Source organism: Cupressus sempervirens, chromosome 5 (assembly GCF_028749045.1).
Source record: "Cupressus sempervirens isolate cs-2001-9-10 chromosome 5, ASM2874904v1, whole genome shotgun sequence".
In the NCBI taxonomy this organism is placed as follows: Eukaryota; Viridiplantae; Streptophyta; class Pinopsida; order Cupressales; family Cupressaceae; genus Cupressus; species Cupressus sempervirens.
In genome coordinates this window covers 29471216-29485073 of record NC_143122.1, presented here as the reverse complement: position 1 = coordinate 29485073, position 13858 = coordinate 29471216, and the positions used below count along the sequence as shown (strand labels likewise).

The window sequence follows — 13858 nt, the reverse complement described above, 5'->3', positions numbered from 1 at the left end:
AGAAAACAAAACGATAAATTATATTTTATTCCACAATAGTGAAACTTGCTTCAACCAAGACTGAATACCATAGGAAACAAGGCCTACCTAAATGCAAGCATGCACCACATAAGCATCCACCTTGTTCCAAAGCATTCAAACTAAGATGTAAGCACAACCCATGCAAAATAGCAAAAACCTTCATTTCATCTTAATAAGGTGCAACTCCAAAAGAGGAAAGTAAGATGGAGACAAATAAAGCAAAACCAATGGGAAAACAGTGGTCATATATGATATTACTAATTATATTTACAACATAGTTCATCAGAGGTGATGATAACAGGGAAAGATTCCAAATTATTGTTTCTTTGTAATTATTAATAGCCTTGTGAACATGCTAGCTGCATAAAAACATAAGACTGGTGCTTTGAAATGCATTAAAACATGAGACTGGTGCATTCTAATGCATTAAACAAAGGCTTGTTGGGCAACAGTTATGATTAATAACTGTAAAACTATAAAACAACTATTTTTACATGAATTTATATTTGCAAATTAGGCCAAAACCTACTTACATACAAGACCTCAATTTTTACCATCCCAAACTATTATCAAAAGCAACCTGCTAACCAAGAAGCTCGTAAAAGCTTAATTTGAAGGAAAAGAAGTCAATCCAAACTATTCTCACAAATCATGCATTCTACATGAAAAACCTTTTGGAATTGTCTACAGCTCTCCCCTAAAACCTTCATGAAAGCTTGAACATGGTAAAGAAGAAACCAATTCACCAACAATCAGATCCAGCAAGCCAATTCTGACACAACAATTAAACAAGACATGCCACTGTGAAATTTAGCAACCAGTAAATGTTTCTGCAAAGACTGGTTCATATATTTCGGCCCTTCTGATGGATTAACATCTAAATAATCCACAGAAATCGCTGCTCTGTTTGCCAATCAGTTGGCAATACACACAAAAACAAAATTCAATTACAAAGATGACAGGAGACAAACAAAATTTGTCTTCTATTAATCATAAAATGACACTTACAAAATAATTTCAAATTCAGCTTACAAGAAGATTACAAATGCTATTTCCACAGCAATCTAGAGCTGCAACCAATCGCTACCAATCTGGAGCTGCTCTGAACTCCTTGTTCTTCTATTTGTATGGAGCTCCCTCCAGCTTCATTGAACTCTTTTATATCCTCTCTTGCTGCTGAACATTTTCTTCTGTGCTCAGAACTGCTCTTTTCAGTTTTCACTAACAATAAAAACATTCTATCTGTCAACTGCATCCAACACTTCAATTTGTCTTTTACTGTCGAAATTCACTTTCACATTCAAATTTCAAATTTACCAACCTGCACTTACTGCGCTTGCAAAAACATTATCTACTGCTGCTGCAGCAGAGGGGTAAGAGGGATATATATATTATCTACTGCTGCTGCAGCAGAGAGGTAAGAGGGATATATATATCCCAAGATCTTCACAACAGTCTCTAACAGGTAGGTGTTGACTGGAGGGCTTGTCACAACAAATTTCCAACATGTTTGATGTACTTGCCAGTTACTTGCAGCTTATTTTATTGTGGAATATGCAACCCACTGAAGAAGAAAATTTGCTCTCCTATTTCCACCATGCTTCTGCTTTAATAGAACCGCTATTCTTGCATCGATAGTACATGCCAGGAAACCAGTTCCTCATTCTACATACCCAGGAGCATCTCACTCCCACTCTACATGGGAAATGGACATCAACAAAATCAGCAATCCATGAATTAAAATTCTTATAGTTATTGATGGATTGTCAAAAATTACAAATGCTTAATTCAGAAGCACACAAATGTATTAAGTATTTTATAGACTAATTGCTCCTGCTTAGAATAACTGCCAAAGCTCAATTTCATTCCATCCAATAACACTCTTTAAAGCAGGTCCTAATTGATGGCTAAGAAAGTTTCCACCAGTTTTGCACCAAAAAATGACCACGGACATCAAATTCTAAAAGGTGCGCCCTCAGACCAGGTGGGCACTCTTCTGCAAGCAAGAAGATGTCTCGACCCATGAGAAATCTAGTTTCCTGCAAGTGGCAGCCTCCTTAATGATTCTTGCGAGGATCTGAAAATGTCTCAATGAAAAGGTATTTCTATTTTGCAGCCACTGGATGCAATCTTGTTTGTATCTATTGCAATATATCAGTCACAGGATGTCATTGCTATTGTCATAGTCTTTATGTCAGAAAAAATATATGAACAAGCACGGTTAATATCAGCTTTCTATCAAAGAAATAAGATTGCCCCAGTAGTTTAAAAGTGTAGACACTTTGATGACAGAAGAAGAAAGGCATGTTAAAATAATGATGCCTAATGAACTCCCATTTTCCAACTAAAGCAAGTTTATAAAGCATATTTTCTCATTTCCAGATCTGTGAGTTCTACACATTAATCTATCAATGTAATTTGATAGTAGCATTTACAGGAGATTATAGCATGCAGTTGAAAAGCTATAATTTCTTTCAAAACAATAATTGGAATGATCACTATTTAAATGATTTCTTACGGAATAACGAGACTCTTGTTTTTGGCTAGACAATGGGCTGAAGCCTTGTTTAATTATTATTATGTGTTAAGCTCAAGTAGACACGAACCCAAGACCTCCCATATGAGAAGTTCACAAGTTATCGTTGTGGTGTAGGCTCTTGCCTGGAATAACGAGACTTATTATAGATAAGGCAAATGCAGAAAAAGTTGAGATCAATCTCATTGTGTATGATCTCTTTTGTAGCTATGATTGTCAGTCATTCTCTCTCCCCATATTTTGGCAAATACCTTAGTGATGGTGAAGTACAGCTACAGTCAAATTATTTAATGGACAACCAAAAGATACTTGCACAACCCTCAAGCAGACACAGGCAGACCTGTATTTAGAAAATTCTCACTGATTCTAAGTGCTTGTTATAAAATAAAAGATTATTTAAAAGAAATGTGATCAAATGAGAAAAACAATGTACAAATGAAAACCATAGTGCAGAAATGAAGTTTTTAACTTTATTAATATTGTGATTTACTAGGTTAATGACAACATGTGAATCTGGATGTCCCGTGCGACACTAGTCTCTTACCTAAATAACATAGAAATGTCTATATGGTTGGTGATACTTGTATATTAACATCAGTTTAACAAATATTTATAAAAATAATCATAAAAAACAAATAATAGAGGTAGCTACGTATCTTACAGAATCAATAATAGAGTTTGCCACATATCTCACAAGATTCTGTGGGCAAAGAAGTCCAAGCTACAATACACAGATCATAATTTGCATCAAAAAAACCAAGTTTGAGAAAGGTAACTGCAAAGAATGCATGTTCTAGGAGTTCCTCACATATAAAATTATAAAAGTACATCATTCACAGTGAAAAATTATACGTTTAAATGCTTCTTGCCAGATTTCAATAAACAAGAAACCTTAAGAGGATTAAACATAATCCATAGCAGATTCATTATATCATGTGTACAAAAGTGAAAACAAAATTATAGAGAGATGACAACACATACAATTCTACATGCTCAACTCTATTGTAGGATGCATTCAGCAACACCACTCCTAAATTCTGTCATTTTACCTTATAAAAAATATTGTAGATTAATGCAGTCCCATCCCATCTGACCCAATTCACAAATTCCTGCATCATTCATGGTCCAATTTTTTTTGAATTTAATGGTTTTCCTTACCCTCATTTGATATTGTATTTCACTAGCTATTACGATGTTCTTGAGAATCAGAATCTTAAATCTGTTAAAAGATACTGTATTCATATTTAGGCAAATTAAATATACATAATCTGATATACCCAATAAATGTAACTCTGGTGTGTAAAAGCCAGCTACAAAACATAAATACAGGCCTGGAATGCTCAGATAGGCACACTCCCACTGGTTAATGACAAAAATTCGATGATACAGATCTGCTGATACAACCACTTCACACCACAACATTAAATAATGTAAACACATTTCAGACCTGTTCTCATACGGATCTGACCTAATTATTTCCAATCATGAGGTTATGTCTTTTACGTTTCTCCCCATTCAAGAAAATGAGTGTCTGACATTTATCGAGGTCACACTTCATGTCTCATTAATATGGAAACAGGTGTACTCACTTCGCAGTTGCCTTCACAGCTTCAACGTAAATTCCAAAATTATGAAAACATCAATAGCAAAAGGATGTGAAATGAGTAGTTGAACTAAGCCATGAATTTTGAAGATCCTTCATGATTTCAGTAAGAAGATGCTGAAAAGAATTGGGGACACTAGACAACCCTGTTTAACTCCCCTCCCAAATGGTATTAACCCTTTAGATCTCAAATTGAATGTCAAAGCATTATATGAAACAGAATGCAGTTCCCTTCACTCTGATAGGCCACAATTTCCTCATTAGAACCTCACGGAGAAATATATCACAGCCCTTTCTTGTATGCAAGTATGACAAGCTTAGCTCTATATCGCATAAAAAGAATGTGAGTTAATCACTATACAATGGTCAGAATGTACATCTCAAATAAAAATTATTAAGATAAAGAAAAATACAGCACATATTGGAAAAATCTCACTAGAACGATCATAGGAAGGCAATCATACATGTAGCTTGTGAACACAAACCCGATCAAATGATTAATCTAGATTAAGTGTAGAATGCTATCCTTACTGAAAACAAATGGAAAATATACAAACTCCGGAGCAAAATGCATCCTGAATGAAATAGAACATCACAAAATCAGTCAATGGAAAGCAGAGTAATAAATGTGTTGTACTTGTATCATCACTGTAAATATTAGGTTTCCAATTCCAATGTTTTTTGCCAACATAAAAGTTAAAGCACATGGAACAGAATCAACACTTGGCTTGAGAATTATATTATTACATTTTGTTAAAAATACATTTTGGAGATTTCAAGTCATGAATCATATATAAGAACTGCTACCCTGCCAAAATAAGCATAGAAATGCAACATATATGTGTCCAGAGAATCAGAGATAACTCAATCAGTCTGTCTTAGTTGGTCAAACTTCATATAGCTGTAATTTGATGGAGATAATTTATACTCTATAATTTAAATACCCTTAAGAGTTTGGCCATAGCAGCAATGTAGACTTGCATTAACTAAAGTGTCACGAAGGAAACTGATATTGGATGGACTAAGGGAAAAAAACCATCAGTAATGCATGAGAATAATGGCAGGACGAAAGTTTATGAGCTCATAGTATTCTCTCTAAATCATAGTTTAGTCTGGGACTCTATTCGTGGACCTATTTTTACTTTTCCAAAATTCTTTTGTATTCTTATTCCTGCTTGGAAGACCCAGCTGCTTCCGAATCTGAGCCAAAGCTGCTGTCTTGTCCCTTTTACTTTTTATTGTTTTTTGCGCATTTAGAAGTGCCTTCATCTTTTTATAAGAGGCTGAATTGGAGATTTGATTGGTTTTTATCATTTCCTTGTGATAGTAAGAGGCTCTCTTAAAATCATTGACTCGGAAATAAGCATAAATGAGAGTTGAGTATGTATAGGCATCTGGTTTCAAGCCAGCGGCTACCATCTCATTCAAAACATGAGGGCACTTTGTGTGCCACCCAGCACGTGCATATGCATTGATAAGCATGTTATAAGTCATCACATTGGGCTTTAGACCTTTCTTTCCAAATTCACATATCACATTCCTAGCTTCATGGCAATGGCCTTTCTTAGCAAACCCATCAACAAGGATATTAAATATTACTCTTGTCCCTTCAATGCCATCTTCCATCATCATTTTCCATATCTCTGTTAACTTTTGAGTAACTCCTGCACGCCTGTAACCATCCAGTAATACTGTGTAGGTTTCTAAAGAGGGTTTGTGTCCTTCTCTAATCATGTCCTCAAATGTAACATAAGCTTTCTCGTACAAACCACTTGTACAATAGGCATGAATGAGAGCAGTAAATGAATGAGAAGTGGGAAATATACCTTGCTTTCTCATTCTCAAGAAAGCATCTGCAGCTTTGTCACTCATTTTCTTCTGTCTACCATATGAACTTATCAGAGAAGTGAATGTCCAAACATTAGGCTTCAAGCCCAAATGCTCCATCTCCTGAATAAGCTCTTCCACAACCCCATATCGTCCTTTTTTTCTGTACGCATCAATTAGAATATTATAAGAACTAACAGTTGGTTGTAAATGTCTGTCCTTCATTTCAAGAAACAACCCTTCAGCTTCTTCTAGTTGATTTGTTTTAGCATAGGCATCAATTAAGGTATCATAAATATCAACGCTAGGCTCAAAACCATGTTTTTCCATCTCAGATAGCACAATCAGAGCTTCTCTCATAAGGTGCTCGCCACAAAAACATTTGATAAGAGAACCAAATATCTCAGAGCTTACATTCACACCATTTTTGAAAATTCTTTCAAAAAACTGCCACACTTCTTTAGCACTTTGACCATTCTCTCTCATTATGGTTATAAGAGAGGAATAGGTTTTGGTATCTGGGCCAATATTCCTGCCATCCATTTCTTCAAAGACTTTCCATGCATCATCATATCTGCAAACAAAGAACTGTGTTAATCACCCCTTAACTGGACCCCAACTACAATGCTATTATATGGATATTAAAAGCAAATATTTGTATAAGTTGCAAGCAAATCTATTATTTGTGCATAAAATATTTGGAACAGTTTTTAGTATTTTGTTTGATTAGCCTTCTCCACTTGTTAACAAGAAGGATATTGGAACATATAATAGGTCAGACAAAGTTCTATTCTATAAAATCTTATAGATAATTTGGAGTGAAGTAAGTCATTGAATTGTTGATTACATTGCGAATTCATTATTCCAGTTAATTATGAGAAAATTCAACATCCTACAACTTTGGAGTAAGAAAAAGTCCAAAGCAAGCAAGCAAATCATGAATTGCATCATTCCATATGCTATCTCCCATGGACTGTCTGCCAGTAAGTTAATTAGTCCTGTATAGTTAGCATGAAACTATCTAGCTACAATGTCTAACAGAATCAAAATCAAGCTTGCAACTGTATTGTACTGTTTAGTTTCTGGGATGGAGATATCAAAAACCATCTGCCATCCAAATTTTTGCTTCACACTCTCAATTCCAGGGCCATGCTCTGTTTTGATGATATTTATATGCTCACATCCTTCAGCAAGCTATGCACAAATGTTGGCACTATATTTGTCTACTAGAAGATTAAGATGCAAATTGACTTTTGTAACAGTCAAGAAATGTGCTTAAGTTTTCATTAGCAAATTTCACTTGCCTTATGACAGATATAGACTTTACTCAATAATGGACAAAGTTTCAGACATAAAGTCGACTAATGATCTATGTTTGGCTGTAGCTTTGTTTTTGCAATCAAAAGCTTTACTTGCATATTATCCAGGGTGGTTTGGATGAGTACATTTATACTTAATTAATGGTCTAATGCATGGGTCTATAAATATTTCCCCGCTGGAAAGGATAAATAGTAGGGCATAAAAACTAGAATCTTGTAAGAGGAGTGACAAAGGAAGATTCTCAGCTAAATGACTAAAAAGCTAGCCATAACATTTCCATTTGGATTGATGCTAATATTCCTACCTGTTTAGTTCACCTTAAATGAAAATCTGACATACCAGACAATACTCATAAATGACTTCTGGGGATAGGAAAACCCAGTAGAGATCCTAGCATAGATACAAGCTGGTGCAGGAGCACCTAGTCATAAAGATATTAGAGATGATCCCAAGAAATATTGTAATGTAATTCCATATGTTTTTATGTGATATTCCATGTAATGAAATCAATGGTAATGCCTAAAGGCAATAAATGTAAAGTCGTCAAGGAAGTGCAAAACTATAAAGTTGTAATATTGCAAAAAGTGCAGAAAGGATTAAAGAGTTGGTTCAAAAGTTGGTTGGGAAGTTGTAAACCACCAATGAGCCTATAAAAACTTATGTATGGTCAAACCAAATCATAATGGAAGAAAACATTTACATTTGAAATAATTTTGGACTGATTTTAAGTTATTATTTTGATTGGTTTTTCAGTTTTTGTATTGGTTCCAGGTCATGTACGTCCATGTACAGCCTGGAAACTATGTATAATTTGTAAATTGTTTTGGGATCATTTGGTTTTGTATTGTGAAAGATATTGGATGCCCTAGGCAGGGTTACAAGTTTTGCTTCTGGTTTACGACAGAGAAAATGGGTCTTGGTAGGGAAACCATAACTTGTAATTTGTTCATTTTATTGGGCTCATATTAGGATATGTTTGAGAAAGACTAATTTTAAATAATTACTTCAAAGGATTTGGAAATTAAATGTCAGAAACAAAAGTTATGTATTATATTCTATGGAATGGAAATCAGACAATGTAAATGGTGAATTACTGGTAAATTTGTGTTGAAAAGTGTTATGTTTTGCCTCATAAGATGTCTCTAAGAATGTAACTTATCTCATGGATTTTGATGGGATCACGATGTATCCCACTGATTGGTTGATTTGTAGGATGCTCTGCATCAGAAGCTAGTAATTGTTATGCTAAAATGCTCTGGCCACTCTCAACGGGCTGTTATGTTGCTAGTTGAAATAATTTCCTATAATCTCCATCAGGGCAATTTCACAAACACCGATCAACTTTAAAAACATGAAATGTCTCTGTAGGGAAGCACGTGAAGAGCTTTTTCGCCATTTCAAAAGTAAGAAACAATTTACAACAATGAGAAAGAAAAACCAGCAAATAAATTCACCAAGAGACCCCTTGAGAAAACAGAAAATTTATGACAGGCTATCAAAAAAAAACTTTTTCACTTGGAGGTAAGGCAGAACTAACTATTCTGCAGTCATAATCAAATGCAAGAAGTCCGCGATTGAAAGAAACCAATCAAACCTACAAGAATTGATTTTAAACATGATGCCCATAGAAACAATCATCTTAGCAAGTAGAAAAAATCCCACAGCCCTGGCGAAAAGGCTATTGTAAGTGAAATCTTATGACTATTTAAACTGGTATGTCATCTCATCTCAAAAAAAATCTTATGACTTTTTCTGTCATGTGCAATATAAAAAAATCCCAATAAAGCTAAAATGTTTATCTGCAGCAGCAATTCAATTTCCCCTAAAACTAAAACAACTTCTACAGTTGTATAAACTTAAAAACAGATTCTTACCTGGAGCATCGTGCAAGGCCAGAAATCGCTGCATTATAAACATTAGTACCGTGAAATTCTCTTCCACCTGGCATATTCTCGAACAATGCCAACAAATTTTCTCCCATTCCAGCTTTTCCAAGAAGCGGAAAGACTATAGAATAGCTTTCGGGACTAACTATAGATGGCTCCTGGAAACCCATCCACTCTAGCAGATGCACGGCCTGTGAAACCAAACCCTCTTCACCAAGAAGCTGTAACAGAAAATTGCAATCCCTGTTGCTTATTCTCCCACTGTAAGGATCAAGATAATTAGTCAGCGTGGTGTTTACCGGTAGATTCTTGGCTATGTTGATGATGGAGCTCAGTAGCTCTTGATCATGAGGACATGCATTTGTGTCGACGTCAGCATACACAACCCCTCTGTCAGGGGTGTCTGTCAGGTGAGCATTAGTTTGTGTATGATGAGTGTCTGCCGAGTGGGCATTAGTTTGAGTAAACAGGGAGTCTGCCATTGAGGCATCGATTTCAGTATATTGGGTTTTGGTTTCAGCGTGGTCATGTGTTTCAGTGAAGTGGGTATCAGGAACATGAGCAAGAGGAATTGTGGGTTTTCTTTTAATGTCATTATGCTGAGCACTCAGCAAAACAGGTCCCCCTTTTAGAATAATTCTGCGGCCTCGGGGGTAATGTGGACAGAAATCTGTAAGTTCGTGGAAGTGAAAAATCGGTGATTTTAGAGGGGAAGAGCATTTATAGGAAACATTTGCCGGAGAAAAAGAAACGGGATAAAGAATAGAAGAATGAGCGATCTGATACATCATCCCTTTTATGTCATGGCGACGATAACTTGTGGCAATGAACCAGATGGGTTCGAATTCGAAGCATCAAAGACAAAATTCTCGAGATAAGAATTTAGGAGAGTAAGTTCAGATAATTAAGAGTTTCATCCTTCAACAATGTGGGAAAGCATTACTGTTCTACCTAAATATTTTTAACATTTTTATGTCGAAGATTTTGAAATTTATAGTCAACAATTATAATAATTTAAAAAATATGTATTGCTAAATAAAGGATATAAGATTGTAGATTTATATTTATGTTAATTTAAAAAGAAATTTTTATAATAAAAACTTTAAAAATATTTATTTTAATAATATAAATTTATTTTTAAAGGTGTACAAAAGAAAAATATATTTTAATTGTTAAAAAATTTTACATTAGAAAATAGTCATAATACAAATTAATTACTAAAAATTGGCTAGAATACAAATTCCTATGGTGCAAATTTGAGCATTGAAATCAAGTCTAGAGGCTCAGATGGAAGCTCTCCAAATAAGTATAACATTTTGGCTAAGCCACTTCCTTTTGCTAATAGCACCAATAGAATGCAAGTTGAAAACAAAAGGTTTGAGAAAGAGAAGTTTCCATCTACTAAGGAGGCCTACTAGAGTTCCATCTTATAATATTTCTACAATTTCTAAGTGGCCTAGGGTTGCTAAGCCCCCTTGTTCTAACAAAGAATAACCAAAATATTGGGCCTACAACTACAAATAGGGCATGTGAGCAGGCATGGAGGCAATCAAACCCTAGAACTAAAGGCATTATTACTAAAACCACTCAAGTTGGAAGCAAAGGATGGCAAGTAGTGCAGAATCATAGGAAAAGAATGCCCTACAAACTAGGGACTTAGTGGTTGGCAATGGTATTAATAATAAAGATTCAGATGGCTTATGGATCATCCCTTTAACCAGCAAGTTGCTAAAAATTTGCAAGTGGTGCAAACAAATTCTTGTTGGGTTGTCCTGTAGAAATTAAATCTTTCACAAATCCTTCACATCTTGTGGATCTATGTTGTTGGCTATTAGAGCAACCTCCTCAAAACTATAGAAAGCCATAACATAATTTAAATATTGATATACAGAAGGAAATTAACAATTCTCTAGTTGTTTGTAAGGAAAGGTGTGAAAGCCCTAAAGCTTCCTTGGATTTTGTGGTCAATTTAAGACATGGAAAGATCTCCTCTCCAAATGAGTGGATAAATACTATGATCATTAGCAACATTTTCTCATAAAGTCTATGGGAATATTGCAAAAAAAATGGACTATTTAGGAGATGTTGTGGTTACAAATCCTCCATGGGACGCATTGTTCAATGGCTCCAGGAAACACTTTTAGGATCAAGTAATTGTCACTACCCTTGATGAAGTTTTTTAATTTCTAGATTGTAAAAATATTATTCTGAAAAATAATTGTTACATGGAGAACCTACCTTTTTTTTCTTTTTTTTTTTATGGAGGGTTCAAACATGTAAGGCAACCCAGCAAGGCATGAGGCCTGCGAGCTACCAACCAGCAAAGGCCACCACTTAAAATTTTGGAACTTGATATGGGCCCACGCGTGCCTGAAACCTCTTCAACTTAGAGCCAATGACTAAGGGGCATCCACACCGTCAAAATCACCTGAGGCATGATCTCAGCCTCATCCCTTATGGTGTCGAAGCCTTGCACTCAGCAAGACTTGATCCTTGGTGGGCTCTTTGTGAGCCATTCAACTTCACTGGTAGACCAAGGGCCCATCGATGAACCTACCTATTTTAAAGGATATAATTTCAAACTTTTTGATTGGAAAACTAAGTTTAACCCTAAAGGACACCATAAAATGACTTCTCCAAGATGGGTAAGAATTTCAAACATGTTGGTTGAATTACATAGTCACCTTGTTGGTGTAAATACGTATTTACTATTTACACTTTACTTAAGTTTACTTAGGTTAATGCATTATTTTATTATTATGCATTATTTAATTATTTATTTGGTGAGACACTTAGGAGTTTGTGTACTTTTATGAGTTGTCATGTTGACAACACAGAAGTAAACAACTCTAATTCAACACTAGAGTTTGCACCATTAATTGAGTTGTCATGTAGACAACACAATTATTCACACTTCTAATTTAGCACATGGTGTCTACAACATAATTTTGCATGCTAGACCTTTGTAGGCTTATCGTCTCATCATCGCACTTACTCTTGTACTTAATGGAGGATAATCCACACCTGGTTGTATGACTTATCATATTGCTGATTCCTATGCATTCTAGAAGCATTCCAGAGGCCTTTATATACAGGCACTCCTAGTGTACTTTTACATTGAATTGAATACATATCGATATTCTAATCATACTCTTTCTGATCTATTGTTGTGCTTGTGCTTGAGTTCCTTGATCTTGGGTGAATTTTGCCCCAAGGAAAATTCTTACCCGGTATCAGAACGTGGAGAATTTCTCTTCACCTAACCGTTCGAGACCATTGTTGCTTTAGCACCTCAACCCAGATCTGGAGTATCATAGTCATTAGGAGTGTCTTGAGCCAGAATGGACCCTGCCATTGCATCTAGGACGTCGATTTGGTGAAAATTGACTATACATTTGCCTACCCTAGGCCAAAGTCGATTTTGAGGCAATTTTTTTTTTGCAAACCGACACCCAAAGGCCTGATTTGCAAGTTCAGTATGATCGTTCTTTAGATCTGCAATTTATCCTTCAGATATGCATTTAATTTCTCTATAATTTCCATTTCCATTTTACTACAAATTTTTGAAAAAAAAATTTGCCCTTCGAGCTTGCAGAGAATATTCGCAAAATATTCTATTTATTTGGCAAACTTTAACATCTATCCAACACAAATTTTTGGCATTTAAATCCGAACCGGCCACATAGTTCCGACCCCTGCTCACGAATCCAGTGGACCAACTTTCTGGCACCTATCCACAACCCAACGGCCAGAACCCTATGCCAAGCTTTTGTTTTGAACTTGATGGGTTCTTCTTTAAAAACATCGCCAAGTTCGTTCCCACACTCAATGTGGGATTAAACCCCACATTCCGACCACTGTCAAATTAACCCGATGCCCACGATAGACTTTTGATGCCATGAGCAACTCCACCGAACTTTAATTCCCCTTCCCAGCACCGAAAAGAAGACTCTAACACTATTCACGAAAAATTGGCCACCAAAAATCTTCGACCACGAGTCAGCTTCTGCAGCGCCTAGCCCTGTCCCACAGATAAAAACCAATCCACCAAACGGCACCCTCTAGTCACCTCCGCAATGACAATTCAATTGCCATGTGGCAATACACAATGATCTCCTACCACCGGCGATAACGACTACATCGACGTCCACGTGGACCGCCAACAGTGTAGTTGTTCAGCAGTCTAGTTTGGCTAGCACACCTAATAGCTAGGAGACACATGGCACCCCATAAGCCACTGACTCAATGACATGTAGATCTGCCATACCATCCTAGTCAAATGCCACAACAAATCCGCACGTAGTGACATAAGCAGCCATACATCTAATTAGTCTGCCATGTCAACAAGGGAGGCTGATTTTTTGCTTACATCAACATTTCACAGTGTTAAATTTGATAGTCATCTGACCATCATTCCTAGGCATGTTTAAACTTCTACGACGACCATTTGACCATCAAATTTAAACTCATAGTTTTCTGCCTAAGACCCCTCTCCAGATGTAGTTTTGATTTGACAATTTGACTTTGGGAGGCCATAACTCAATCATACGGACTCCAAATCAAGTGCAATTTTTATTTTATTTTTTTGGGTAGAATTTCCTAAATTTTTTAGTGGTGTAGTTCTTTTCTAGTTTTGGTGCAAGGATTTCTCATAAATTGCATTTT

General features: G+C 35.8%; 1 protein-coding gene across 1 annotated transcript; it reads right to left on the bottom strand.

The window, feature by feature from the left end:
• Positions 1-4868: 4868 nt before the first annotated feature.
• On the bottom strand, positions 4869-10142 carry EMB1006 (Pentatricopeptide repeat (PPR) superfamily protein). Its single transcript, XM_089828486.1, has 2 exons — positions 9182-10142; positions 4869-6561 (listed from the first exon to the last, which is right to left on the bottom strand). Exons 1-2 carry the CDS (start codon positions 9982-9984, stop codon positions 5268-5270), a joined length of 2097 nt encoding a protein of 698 aa, XP_089684612.1. The 5' UTR covers positions 9985-10142; the 3' UTR covers positions 4869-5267.
• Between the last annotated feature and the right edge of the window lie 3716 nt (positions 10143-13858).

Bases quoted from the DNA above. Each gene is read 5' to 3' on its own strand.
- EMB1006 (XM_089828486.1), bottom strand. From the start codon at position 9,984: ATGATGTATCAGATCGCTCATTCTTCTATTCTTTATCCCGTTTCTTTT. The intron at 6,562-9,181 runs GTAAGAATCTGT...CTTTGTTTGCAG, and splicing joins GGCCTTGCACGATGCTCCAG to ATATGATGATGCATGGAAAG.